The sequence below is a fragment of the Marmota monax genome, unplaced genomic scaffold (assembly GCF_021218885.2).
Source record: "Marmota monax isolate L192 unplaced genomic scaffold, Marmota_monax_Labrador192_F-V1.1 WCK01_AAM20220418_F8-fsc00475, whole genome shotgun sequence".
Lineage (NCBI taxonomy): Eukaryota > Metazoa > Chordata > Mammalia > Rodentia > Sciuridae > Marmota > Marmota monax.
Window position 1 is genome coordinate 250093 of NW_026693913.1, and position 12434 is coordinate 262526.

The following is a 12434-nucleotide window of genomic DNA, read 5'->3' on the forward strand; positions in this document are numbered from 1 at the left end:
ACCAAGAGGGAGGGGCAGTGTCCCCGGGTGGTGTGGGGGTGGGAGTGCATTCCACCATGAGCCTACGGGGCACCAGAAGACAAGGAGGGCTGCTGGGCAGGCCACCTGGCAGGAGCTGTGTGACCTTCACCGGAGGGACACATGGGCCTGTGGGACGCCCCCCAGGATGTAGCCAGGGAGACAATTCTCCCTGCTCCCCAGTTCTCCTCCACTCCTGCACCTCCTTCTGGGGCTCCCCCTTGGCTCATCAGAACCCGGAGCAGAAAGCAAAGGCTATCTTGGTGTAGCTTGCCCAGGTTAGCCCCCAGCCATGATGGATCTGGAAAGGCAAAGGAAGGGCAAAACCAGAGCACAGTGGAGACGCCCAGGGGCCTCCGGTTCAGCCCTCTGCCTCTACTGGGCACAGCGTGCTGGGCACCTCTGGCTGGGGGGGTCCTCTCAAGCCCCTCCATGGGCACCTTCGACCTCTCCTCCTGGCATTAACACACCCACAGCAGCTATCGAGTTCCCTTAAGGTCCTGGGAGGACCGGGCCCAGGGCTCCCTCCCGCTCACACTGTTGGCTCCAAGAATCCTAGCACTCTGGACACAGGAAGAGCAGATGTCGTCTCCTGGACAACATGCAAGTCTGCCAGCCCCTGGACAAATCAGGCCCTGGAGGCCACGCTCAGGGCTGGGACGCAGCCCGCCACGCTGGTGGGAAGAGAGAAGGGGAACCAGAAATTGGGCTTGTCCATTGGTCTCATAGATCCAGTCTGCACATGGCTTCAGGTGGCCATCCAGGAGCGGGTGATAAGGGAGAGCTGGCCTGGACTCTGTCCTGAGACCGAGTACCCAGTGGCCCTGAGACGGGGGCCAGGGCAGGCTGGGTCTAGCAGGGCTGAGTCCCACGAGGCCAAGGCTGCCCTGGCAATCCCTGAGGCCGTGGACCCGGCTGCCAGGAAGAGGGCCGATGCCCTGATGCTCCACGCTGTCCACCCAGCCACACTCAGTCCACCCTTGCGGTCACACCCACACCTCGCCCTTCCTTCTGCCTGTCTGGGAGGGTGGGGTGTGAGTTGACGCAGGTGTGGCCCGCAAACCCTGACTCGCACTCAGACCACAGGGGTGAGACCTCTGAGTTTTGCCATTAGCTTGACGAGAAGCGTGAGGCAGAAGGAAATTGCATGTGGTCAGACTGAGGGACCCACACGGCCTGAGCCGGGCAGGGGGCTCCCCCGCTCTCCTGGGTGCCTTCCACCCCCTCGGCATCCACCTGGCGCCGTTGAGCAACCCAACGGGTGCCCTTGACACTGAGGGACACCTGTACCAAGGGCATGACCTAGAGCCACAAACGGGGACACAGCTGGGACCTGAGCCCAGGGGAACTCCCAAAGGTGAAGGCAGGGAAGGCCACAGCCTGTGACAGGAACCACACAGAGGACGCTTGAAGGGACCTAGCCACAGCCCCCAGTTGACACGGAGAGAGCTCCAGCTCTGAGTGCCGCAGCGTCTCAGAGGCTCTCTCCCCGCCCCTCTGTCCAGCGCCTGGCGTCCCCCGCGCCTTCCCCGTCCATCCCTGTGCTTACAACAGCTGGATATCGACACAGAGCTGGTGTCACCCATCCTGCTGGGGAAGAGGCTGGGAGAGTTTGGGGTCTCTTTAAAATATCAGTCACCTGGGGTCCCTGGAGAGCCAGGCTACAAGGCCCGTGTTTACCCATCGGTCATTCACACAGAGATTCTAAATACCACACAGAGCTGGCAAATCCGAGTGCCCAGGGCCTGGGCCTGGCTATACGCAGAACTCCAGTGTGAAGACGTCCGAGGCAGAAGGGGCCACCTAGGTCCTAGTAGCCAAGGGGACTGAGTGCAGCCCGGGCAACAGGGGAGGGATAGGGGACAAATAAGGGAGTGGGGTGGCCAACTGGGACATGCCCTCATCCCAGAAACTAACAGGCCCACTGCCTTCCGGAGGCGGGGCCTGTGCACGTCCTGTGTAGGCACCTCTCAAATCCGGGTCCTCCCCGAGTCCTGCAGCACCAACTCCGCCGAGCTCACTACAGAGTCCTGCTGGTGAGTTTGCTCCCAGGGGCTGATGTCAATGGAGTTCACCCGTGAGCCGTACCGCCGTCCCTGTCCCACCCCAGGTCAGTTCTCCCTTATATCTTACCCCAGTTTCTCCAGACTCTCGAGTCCTGCTGCAAAATTCATCTTCCCAAAGCCCTGCTCTGCTCCTCTCCCGCCTGAAACTTCAGTGGTTCACTGCTGCCTTCCAAAAAACGCCACACCCTTCACCTGCTGGTGCAGCTGTCACAGAGTCTAGGCCGTGGTTTCCAAACCCTTGTTCAGTGTACTTAAAGGCAGGCTCCAAGCAGAGCCACCCACAGACATCTGATTCGGCAAGACCAGATGGGGACCCAGAGTCAGCATCCTGATGTGCACCTGGGGGCTCTGGTCAGGTGGTCCCTGTGCCACCATTTGCAGAACCTGAGTTCAGGCCTTGTCCCTCCAGTCTCTGGTCTAGTGTCCCCTGTACATCCCAAGCCTGCTGGGCCACACTGCTCCCCAGCGCTGGTGTTTCTTCCATCTACCTGGATGTCACGAAGTCTCTCCAGATGGCCTTGGCTGATCGCAGAGGCCACCTGTGAATGAGCAGGAGGGGTTCCTGTGTCCCTCGGCACCTTCTCTCCCAGGAGTGCTATGTGACAGGGGCAGGTGTGACCCATGGCGCAGGAGGGCAGGGATGATGTATATGCATTTCAGATCTGGGGGTGATGACAAGAGTTGGGGGCAACTTGTGGGGTATTCCGTTTGGAAGTGATACGTGCATATCATGTCCTGATGACAGAAGGTGGGTTTGAAGGACGTGTCTGTGTAGAGATGGGATGTGTGCGTTGATGGCAGGGTGTGAACGGAGACAGGGTGTGTGCATGTCTGGGGTGAAGAGAGATACATGTGTGGGGAGAAGTGAAGCATGTGGGAGGGGCACGTGCATTGTGTAAGACCCAGGATAAAGAGGGCCTTGTGTGTGTCCTACCATATGAGGGGTGTGTCATAGCACAAGCCATGGGTTTACAGATGGATACAAAACGTATGTGCTTTGTGTGGTATGATATGGAGAGTGTGTGTTTGTGGGAAGCATATGAGTTTGTAGTATTTGTGGGGTGTTGTTGTGAGGGGTGTATGTTGGGGAGACACTGGCTGCCACGGGCATACACAGCATCAGAGTGGGTGCGAGGAGGCCTGGGTGTTGTATTCTAGATCAACCCTCTCCTGAAGACCACATCTAAAGAGCTCCCGCCCTGTAGTGAGTCCCTCTTCTATGCGGCTCACGCGGAACCTCCCTGACCCCCTCCTGCTTCTGACTCGCTCAAGGCTGCCCTTGAATACACTCAGGACATTACAGCACCCCAAGGGACAGTGTGCAGCCCACTCCTCATATATACTGCCCCCATGCTGCAGACCCAGTGAGCCAAACAGGTATCTCCCAAAGGAGAGCCCATGTACCTCCCCCGTGTTCCTGACTTCTTGGCTCGGTGTGATGAGTGGACCTGAACTAGCACAGTGACGCAGCACAGTGACTTTATCTCTCTGCTATTTCTGGATATCACACCAATGTCCAACCTTTTCCATTCCCACTCACCACAGGATAAAGAGGGCCAGGTGGCAGGAGCTCTGGCGCCGCCTGCTGGCCGCACTGCCCACAACCGTGAGAACCCCCGCGCGGGTCCGCAAGCCAGACCTGATCTTCCCAGGCAGGCGGAGTCTCCCGGGCCCGCTCCTCGAGGGGAACCTAACCCCGAGGCTGGCGATCTGGGGAGACTGGTCCAGCAGCTGGACTTGGCCACTGAGCTAAGAGCACAAAACCAGGCTAATGTTGCTCAGGGGGCCTGCCTCCCCCACCCCCGGTGCAGACCCCGTAGTCCTGCTCGCCCTCGCCCGACAGCCCGCGCCGAACTGGCCCCATATAGTGGATGGCGGGGCGGAGGGAGGAGCCTGGCAGTGTCCAGGCTGCGCGGAGGAGGCGAGGAAGGAGTGGGTGGAGCACGGGGCGGGGCGGCTTCGCGTTCACCCTGGCCGGCCAGCCTGCCCCAGCTCACCTCCTGTCAGGGGACATGACGGGCACGCCTGGCGCCGCCGCCTCCAGGGATGACGAGGCCGCCGAGCGCTCCCCGCCCTGCAGTCCGAGCTACGATCTCACGGGCAAGGTGAATCCAACCCAGGCAGCTGGGTCTCCCAAGAGGAGGGAGGGAGCATCAGGACATAGCCCCTGGGACCATCCCAGCCTCTAGGCATCTGGGCGGGTGGATGGGTACCGGCAAGGGAGAGAGAACTGAACGACTGCCCCCACCCCTGCGGACTCCAACACAATTTTCTTCTGACCAATTGAGCCCTCCACTCACATTGGTTAGGGCTACCTGCACCTTATTTCTAGGAAGTGCCAGGAAACGGGGACCTCTGCAGACCCTGGCTAGCAGCTAGGCAACTTTTCGAGTCAAGCTCTTGTCAGAGACCTGACAACAGTTTCAAGGCCTTAGACTTGAAGTTCTTTAGGTCTCCAGCCTGCAGCCCCCAAGTGCTGCCCCTTCCCATCCCCAGGCTCCGAGCATTGCTTTGCTCCTTCAGGGCAGCTGTGGGCCAAGCCCCTCATTCCAGAGGCTGTTGCTACCCAGCAGGCAGGCCCACCTGGGGAATTTTAGAACCTGAGAAAAAGCTCAGCAATTAGACACAACTCCCAGGGCCTGGGACAGCTGTAAGACAGCTCTCTGCAGTCCATTCCCTCTGCAGGAGTGCCCTGGGAAGCAGGTAGGGTCTGCTTATCCGCCATCTGTGCCCTGGGAGTGAGCATGTATCAAGAATTTTGAAAGAGATGCTGAGCGGGCTCAAAGCTCACTCTCTTCCTCTGCAAGGTTGAGATGGCTGTGCTGGATCATGCTGTGAGTTCTTCAAGGGAACCTGCCTCTGTGTCTTGGTTCCTCCCCAACAGCAGGGCTCACTCTCACTGGGGGCCTTAAGCCTCCACCCCAGGGTTTCAAGGGAAGCCACTCTGCCAGCCACCCACCCAGAGCCGTTGAGATAGGCGTCCTGTGTGGGCTGTGGCAGGAAACAGGCCCCTGCTCCCTTAAGGGAGGGGGAGCTGCTGAGGACCAGCTCCCAGGCTGATGTGGACCTCCTGACCTCTTTGCCCTACAAGACAGCTGGGCTGTTTGCCTGGGAGGTGGCAAGGCGGAGCAGATGTTTATGTTTGGTGGACTCGCCTGGCTGGGTAGATGCTGTATCATCAGCTCAAGGCAGCTGTGAACTGTAAGGTACACAGGCACTGGCCCTACCCCCCTCCTTTGCCCTCTGGGGCTGCTGGGGGAGCAAGGAGTAGGGTCCCCATGCCCTCCAGTCTGTCCCCTGGACAGGTGGCATCTGCAAGAGTTGGGCCCCAGCCTTCCCAGGCTTGTTGCAGAAGCCTGAGTCCAGGACAGTCTGGGAGGAGGCTAGCAGGAGTTCGTTGGACCAGATTAGAAGGAATGGGGACCACAGGCAGGCAGTACCCACCCCTGGGCCACTCTTCCCTGAGACTTAGGTGTTCACAGTAATATTATATTATTGCCCTAGCCATTGTCACACTCAGAAAGACCTCAAAGAAATGATCCCTTCTCCTTCTACCTACCATGGAGATCATGCTACAGAAAGGTTGGAGAATCTTCCGGAAGTCACACACAGACCTTTCACAAGCCAGAACCCTAGCCTTATCCCCTTTTGCTCAGCCCTGTCTCTCTACCAGAGTTCTATAGTCCCAATACCTCACGCCTACGGCAGGAAAGCTTGTGGCCCCACTATCAAGTTCAGAGCCTTAAAAATCATGCAGACCTAGTCCATGCTCAACCCATCACGAAGCAGTCAAACCAGGCTGCTGGGAATATTTCAGCATTAAGTCTAGACTCCTATTCTCCAAGATCAGGGAATGACTGGGCACTGAGGTTCCCCTCCATCACTCCTATGTGTCCCCTAGAGAAGATGAGCAGACACTGATGAGAAACAAAGAGAGTGGGCATGTCCCACCCCCACACTCCCTCCCTCCTCACTTGCAGTGACCCAGGGATGCCAATTTGCAGCCATTTGTCCCACTTGGGAGGTTTTGGCTGAAAGAACTTCAGACCAACTGTCTCCCGTCTCAGGGTAAATTTCAGCCTTCCTTGATTCATGCAAGCCTTTTTATAAAGAGAAACCCTCATTAGGAGCTTCCAAATAGATGCTAGGACCCACAAAGAAACCCAAACAACTGTAATTTTAGAATATGCTGAACCAGTGATGGTGCCCTGAAAGGCTGGTCCTGAAAGGCTCCCCTGGTAGGAATCCTGTCCCAGATATTAACACTGTCCTTCTTGGCACTGTGGCCCCACCCCCACATGTGCACCAGATGAAGAGCCCAGAAGGTCACCCCTCAGAGCATGGAAAGGAGAAGCAGGGCAACGAGGTGGCAGCAGACCGTCCAAAAGCAGGTGCTGCTCCACGCAGCCCACGACCTTCCCTGGCCCTCTCCCCTCCTCTCATCCCCCTTTCAGGGTGTCTCTCCCTGGAATCCGGGAGCTCCCTCTGAATGCCCATTAACAGCCTCTGCCCCATCTCCTAGGTGATGCTTCTGGGAGACTCAGGTGTCGGCAAAACCTGTTTCCTGATCCAATTCAAAGATGGGGCCTTCCTGTCCGGGACCTTCATAGCCACGGTCGGCATAGACTTCAGGGTGAGGTGGCTGAAGCCTCCTCCTCCAAGCAGTGAGCTGGGGGGCTGTCCTCTCCTTGCCCACTCTGGCTCCCTAGGAGTCCTATGGCTCCCTGCCTGGAGGGCACCGGGATGCTGCCCCAGGGCCATTGAGGTGGCCAGGTTAGAGGCATCTGGGCGGTGTTGATGCCTTCCTACCTACAGGGCATGAAAAACAAGACTAGTCTTCCTCTCTTCCGTTCCTGGGGGCTGTCCCAGGCCAGGGCAGACCCACTCCATGAAGTAAGCTGCTTCTTGGCCCTGCAGGCCCCTTGCTCACTGCCCTCTGAGCTGAGCCCCTTTGGTAAGGCCTAAAGTTAGTCACCCTTTCTCAAGTACTCAAGAAGCATTGTCCTGCTCTAATCTTAGGAGCTGGGCTGGTTATGTGGGGAGGCAGCAGCTCACCAGGTCCCTCCCTCTTCCTTCTGTACAAATCTGCAACAGGGTTGAGGAGCACCACACACCCAAAGAGTTCAGGAGAGGAAGGGTCTAGCCTTGGCAAGTGGGGCCATGTGAGGGCTCAGTGCCTCCTCCCAGTGCTGAAGTTGCATTGAGAGAAGTATCAGTAGTTAGAGGGAAGATGGCCCTGGCTAGCCTCGGAGGGCCCCAGATGCCAGCGGACACCTCATCTCTCAGGGTTCCCTGACAGTCCTGGGGCTGAGCCTTATGTGCCCCACCCTGTGCTACCTGCTGAGGCCTGGAGAGAGCCAGGCAGATTCTCAGGCTCCCCTTGTCCTGGCTGTGCTGTGAGAAGAGAGATTTCCACTGAGGGGGTGTCTGGGGACAGGGTCCCTGCTGCTCTGATGGGTGATCTGGCTGAAGACATCTTTGAGGCCCATCACACTGCCTGTAGGGACCATGACAGAATGTTGGCAGAGCCCAGGACCGAGCCTCACCTGCCCTCTCCACCCTCTGCACTTTTCTCTTTCAGAACAAGGTGGTGACCGTGGATGGTGTGCGGGTGAAGCTGCAGGTGAGAGAGAGAGAGGCTGGGTGAGGAAGGGAGGAGGGAAGAGCTTGCCCTTGCTCTTCACCCTGAACCACAGGAGGCCTGAAGCCTTGCCCTCAGCCTGGGGTAATTTCCTGTGGGGCCCATGAGAGGAAATGGCTTTTGTTTGTTTGATGTCTGCAGAAAAAGCGGTTCCCAGGCACCCTCTCTCCTATCACAGGCTGCTCAAAATGTCTTCAGCTGAGCTTAGCTCCCTCTTCCATCTCCTCCCCAGCTTTCTGGGCTACAGCGACTCAGGAGATTGGACACCCCAACCCCTGGGCTGGGCAAGAGACAGCCAGCCCTCAATGGGTTTGAGAAGCTAATACCTCCCACTGTCCAGTTCTCAGAAGCCTATGAGAACCTACAGAAGGAGACAGTCCCCTCTTCCCAGCCAGCTCTCCATGCCACAGAATGCACCCTTCCAGCCAGCTAGCAGTCCCAGTGCCCTGCCTCCTCCTGACCTCCTCTCCACCCCTTCCTAGATCTGGGACACCGCAGGGCAGGAGCGGTTCCGCAGTGTCACACATGCTTACTACCGAGATGCTCAGGGTAAGTCCAGTGCCCTCCACTCCTTCCCCAGCCCCTCTGTAGCTCCCATGCTACTGCCCTGAGTCTCCTCTGTCATCTCTGTTCCCCTCCAGCTTTGCTCCTGCTGTATGACATCACCAACAAATCTTCCTTCGACAACATCAGGGTAGGTCCTCCCTTCCCAGGGTGCCCCGCCCTCCCACCCCTATGGAGCCAGGGCAGGGCCTATGCAGGCCAGAACTGCTTCCTGCTCTGTGAGAGCAGGGCAGGTCTTGGAATCCCACAACCTTCCAAGAAATACCTCACTGTGACTGGGCATTTGATTGCCATGTGGGCACAGAGACCAAGCAGGGCATTGTGCCCCATGCCACTGCATAGTCCTGACCATGATTCATGAATGTGTCTCATGTCAAAGTGTTCAGAACAGTTCCAGCTCCACCCTGGACAATTATCTACAGAGACCCAGGGAAAAGCCCAGCCAGAAATGTCTACGCAGACATTCAGCCCAAGGTGCAACTCAAGCAGACAGAGTGGCTATGTCCTCACAACATACATTAGACGAAAGAGACAGTAGCTCAATAAATATTGGCTCTGTGCACAACAGTGTGTAGGTTTCATGTGCTCCCTGACCTCAAAGGCAGTGTGCTAACGCACAAACGGGTAATTAGACGTAAAGATAAAATAAAAATGCTGGAAAATCTATGGCACTCATGTTACCACCTCCAACCCCATGCTCATGGCAGACATCACTAATCAACCAGTACTCTGTGTGTGCGCGCACGTGTGCATGTGCATGCTGAGAATCAAACCCAGAGCTGCACGTTAGACAAGTGCTGTACCACTGAGCTACATCCCCAGCCCCTCAATCATAGTCCTTTGATCACTGAGCTCATATGTGGTCTTAGAATCCTTAACAGGGCACCCATGGAGGACAATGGCCTGGGCCTCAGCCTTGGCCTGGCTCAGCTCACCCTCTCCCACAGGCCTGGCTCACAGAGATTCATGAGTATGCCCAGAGGGATGTGGTGATCATGCTGCTAGGCAACAAGGTAAGTGGCTAGGTGGCAGGGTCAGCCCACCCTGCGCCCCCTCTCCCCCTGCCTCAGCTTCAGCCCCACTGTGCCTGACAGCCACCCAAAGGGAAAGTCCCTCCAGCAAAGGACTTTCCAGTATCCTGTTCAGAGGTCAGACATGTCTGGCCACTTCTGCCTAGCCTACCTTCCCCCTGCAAGCTTTGGAAATAGCCCCCTCCAGGAAAGCCCAAGCTGCTGCCCAAGAGATTCAGGGTTGCCCAGCTACCAGCCCCCATTAGATCACGGAGAACAGGTTTAAGGGTCAAGAGCTAAGGCTACAAAGCGTTGTCCCCAACTGCTATCAACCCCCTGAGATTGCGTCTCCACCACACCCTTTGCCAAGGAGAATTACCCTCGTCCCTGATCCAGGGGTGAGATCCCAGGGCTGGGATCCCAGGGCTGGGATCCCAGGGCTGGGAGAAGGGTGTACTCTTTCACAAGGCAGAAACCCTGGCCCCAGGCCAATCACACCTGCCCACAGTCCCTCTGGTCACCAGCAGAGGGCGGGCAGTGCCTGCTCCTGGGGCAAAATAAGGGCCAGCTGGGGTCAAGGCTTCCTTCCTCAGAGTGACCCACATGGGCTTGACAGGCGGATGTGAGCAGTGAAAGAGTGATACGCTCGGAGGACGGAGAGACACTGGCCAGGGTAAGTGACTGCCAGTGGGGCAGGGGAACAGTGGGGGCAGCCAGAGGCTGCCCTGAGGACACTTTCTCCCTGGCAGGAGTACGGAGTTCCCTTCTTGGAGACCAGCGCCAAGACAGGCATGAACGTGGAGTTAGCCTTTCTGGCCATTGCCAAGTGAGAGCTGAGCAGGGAAGGGAACTGGGCAGGGCAGGGTGGCATCTGGGAACCCAGCAGTGCCTAGCCCCTGGCCCAGGCCCTGGGCCCACTTCCATTCTGAGCTCCATTTGTTCCTGGCCAGGAGAACGGGGTGGGGAAAAGCTCAACTTTGCACCCTCAGCTCAGCCAGCCCCTCGCCTCTTCCTCTTCCTCTTCTAGGGAGCTGAAGTACCGTGCAGGGCAGCAGGCTGATGGGCCCAGCTTCCAGATCCGAGACTACGTGGAGTCTCAGAAGAAGCGTTCCAGCTGCTGCTCCTTTGTGTGAATCCCGCAAGCTGAGAGGAGGCCCCAGAAGTCCTTGGAGCTGCAGCCGTCTCCCCTTGACTGGTGTATTCTGGGCGGCTGAGTCAATGGGGAGGGAGTTGGGGGGCCCAGTGCACTGCCCCTTCCCATAAGGCCGCAGCACTCCTATAGCTTCCCTGCGTCCTGGAGGAGGGTAAACCGCTTATATTTTATCTTAATGATACAAAATTTCATGCTAAAAAAGAAAAAAAGATACCAGGGTTTCCAGAAAACCGAGAGAGAGGGACCTGGGGGCCCTTTTGCCTTTTTGGATTTAGGACTAGGACCTAAGAGGCTAGGCCATCCTCCTAGCAATGACATGGTAGTGCCGCTCCAGCTCAGCACAGGGGATACCAGTGCACTTCTGGGGTGTGAGGGTAAGTAGTTAGTGTCCCCATCACCACCCTCACTCCAGCTTTCATTTTCTCCAGCTCCCCAGGAAACAGTCTTAGCCAATAAGTTGGATCCTAGTGCTGGGAGCTGGAAGGAAGACTCAGGGAAGATAAGAGTTGTGGAGATTAGGAGGGGCCCGCCCAGCTGCAAACAGGCGTAGAAGGGACTAGGGTTTTTCTGTGGCTACCTCTGGTTTTCCTAAACCCACTCCTGGAGGTGTGCTGTTTTTCCTCCAGCGTACAAGCACATTGCAGCACTTGGAAACATTGGTTCCTGTTTTCTGGACCTCAGATTCCAGAGGAGCCACTCCCCCTGAATCCCTGACTCATTGGTTTCCATCTCTGCCCCTAGACACCTGAGGTCAGAGCTAGGAAAAGTTTGTCTTCCCATCTCAATCTTTTGGCAGGTGTTCAGCCCCGCAGCTATTTTTTTCAAGGAATACTTAGCTCAATTGGGTTAAGAACCAGATAAAGAGAAGCCCCTGGCTCCTGGAGCAGGTGGAAGGCAGAATTGAGGAAACCTTAGGTCTAGCTCCCTGAACCCAAGCTCCCCTTCCTTCCTGAACAATGTGCCCTTTTTTTGAACTTCATAGTCAGTCACCAGGGTCAAAACTGCTTTATCTCCCCTCCTACTGAGTCAGGGTAGCGAATGGAAGGTCCCATTTCTTTGCACCAATGCAGTGTGTGCAAAACAAGGTCATGTGGGTAAACCTGGGGTGGGGAGAGGGGCAGCAAGGAGTTCTTGTGTCCAGGAAATATGCAGGTCAGGACCTAGAGTAAGCACCTTTCCTTTAGCTCTGCAGGCAGGGCAGGGAGGGGTGGAGAGGTACTACTTGCTCGACATTTCTGAGGCTGCTGCATTTGCTTTTAAGGCAGAAATCTTGATCTCTGAGCACTCAGTGGCTCCAACTTGAATTGATAAGGAAGCTCTCAGTGGCCTCTCCCAGGCGAATCAGGGAGGAGCCTGACCTCCCAGGTCTCTTCTCTGGCCCTTGGCAGGTTGCAGCAGGAGAGTCAATCATGTAGACAGCCCTGGGCCTCTAGCATTTGTGTTTTTCATAATTAAACTGCAGTATTTTGGAAAGTACACCTTGTCCACTGTTGGTTTGAGGTGCGCATGGGAGGAGGGACCACGTTGAAGAGATTGTTATCGCGTTTGGGGGGAAATGTCCTTACCAAAATCACCATTCATTGTTCTCACAGAGTAAATTAACCCTGGCCTCTCCCTGTGACCAGCCTCTCATCTGGCAAGAGGGAGCTGGAAGGCTTATTTTACAGTCCTAGTCATTTTTCTTTCTCTGTTGAAAAAAGGCCAGGGCTCCTTTCCCTGTGGAGTGTACCCTGTGACGGATTACCTGGACTATTCTGCCTGTCTTCACCCCATTCCCTGGCCAAAAGCTGACCCAGTGTGCGACATTGCCCTGGGTGGTTTGTCTTGTTCAGGCTGCGTGAAGCCTCAGACTCTTTACTGAGTTTTGTCGCTTCTGCGGGTATCGGAGCCTCATCCCTAGACGTAAGTCTTAAGACACTGTTATTTAAACAACTCTGTTGTGTCCAGTTCTTACGAAGGCCGGTCCTCGCTGCCCCAGTGCA

General features: G+C 56.6%; 1 protein-coding gene across 8 annotated transcripts in view; it reads left to right on the plus strand.

Annotated features, from left to right (window-relative positions):
* The window catches only part of Rab37 (RAB37, member RAS oncogene family), a 78877-nt gene extending 66949 nt beyond the window's left edge, over nt 1-11928 (plus strand). The window contains exons 1-10 of one of the 8 annotated variants that reach the window (XM_046463392.2): nt 4066-4189; nt 6394-6475; nt 6607-6717; nt 7666-7707; nt 8208-8274; nt 8367-8419; nt 9237-9302; nt 9916-9972; nt 10049-10125; nt 10327-11928. In XM_046463392.2, the coding sequence (XP_046319348.1) occupies nt 6425-6475; nt 6607-6717; nt 7666-7707; nt 8208-8274; nt 8367-8419; nt 9237-9302; nt 9916-9972; nt 10049-10125; nt 10327-10432 (630 nt within the window). In that variant the 5' untranslated portion in view covers nt 4066-4189; nt 6394-6424 and the 3' untranslated portion in view covers nt 10433-11928. The other 7 variants (XM_046463397.2, XM_046463396.1, XM_046463388.2 and 4 more) reach the window with 7 other exon arrangements.
* The last annotated feature ends 506 nt before the right edge of the window (nt 11929-12434 follow it).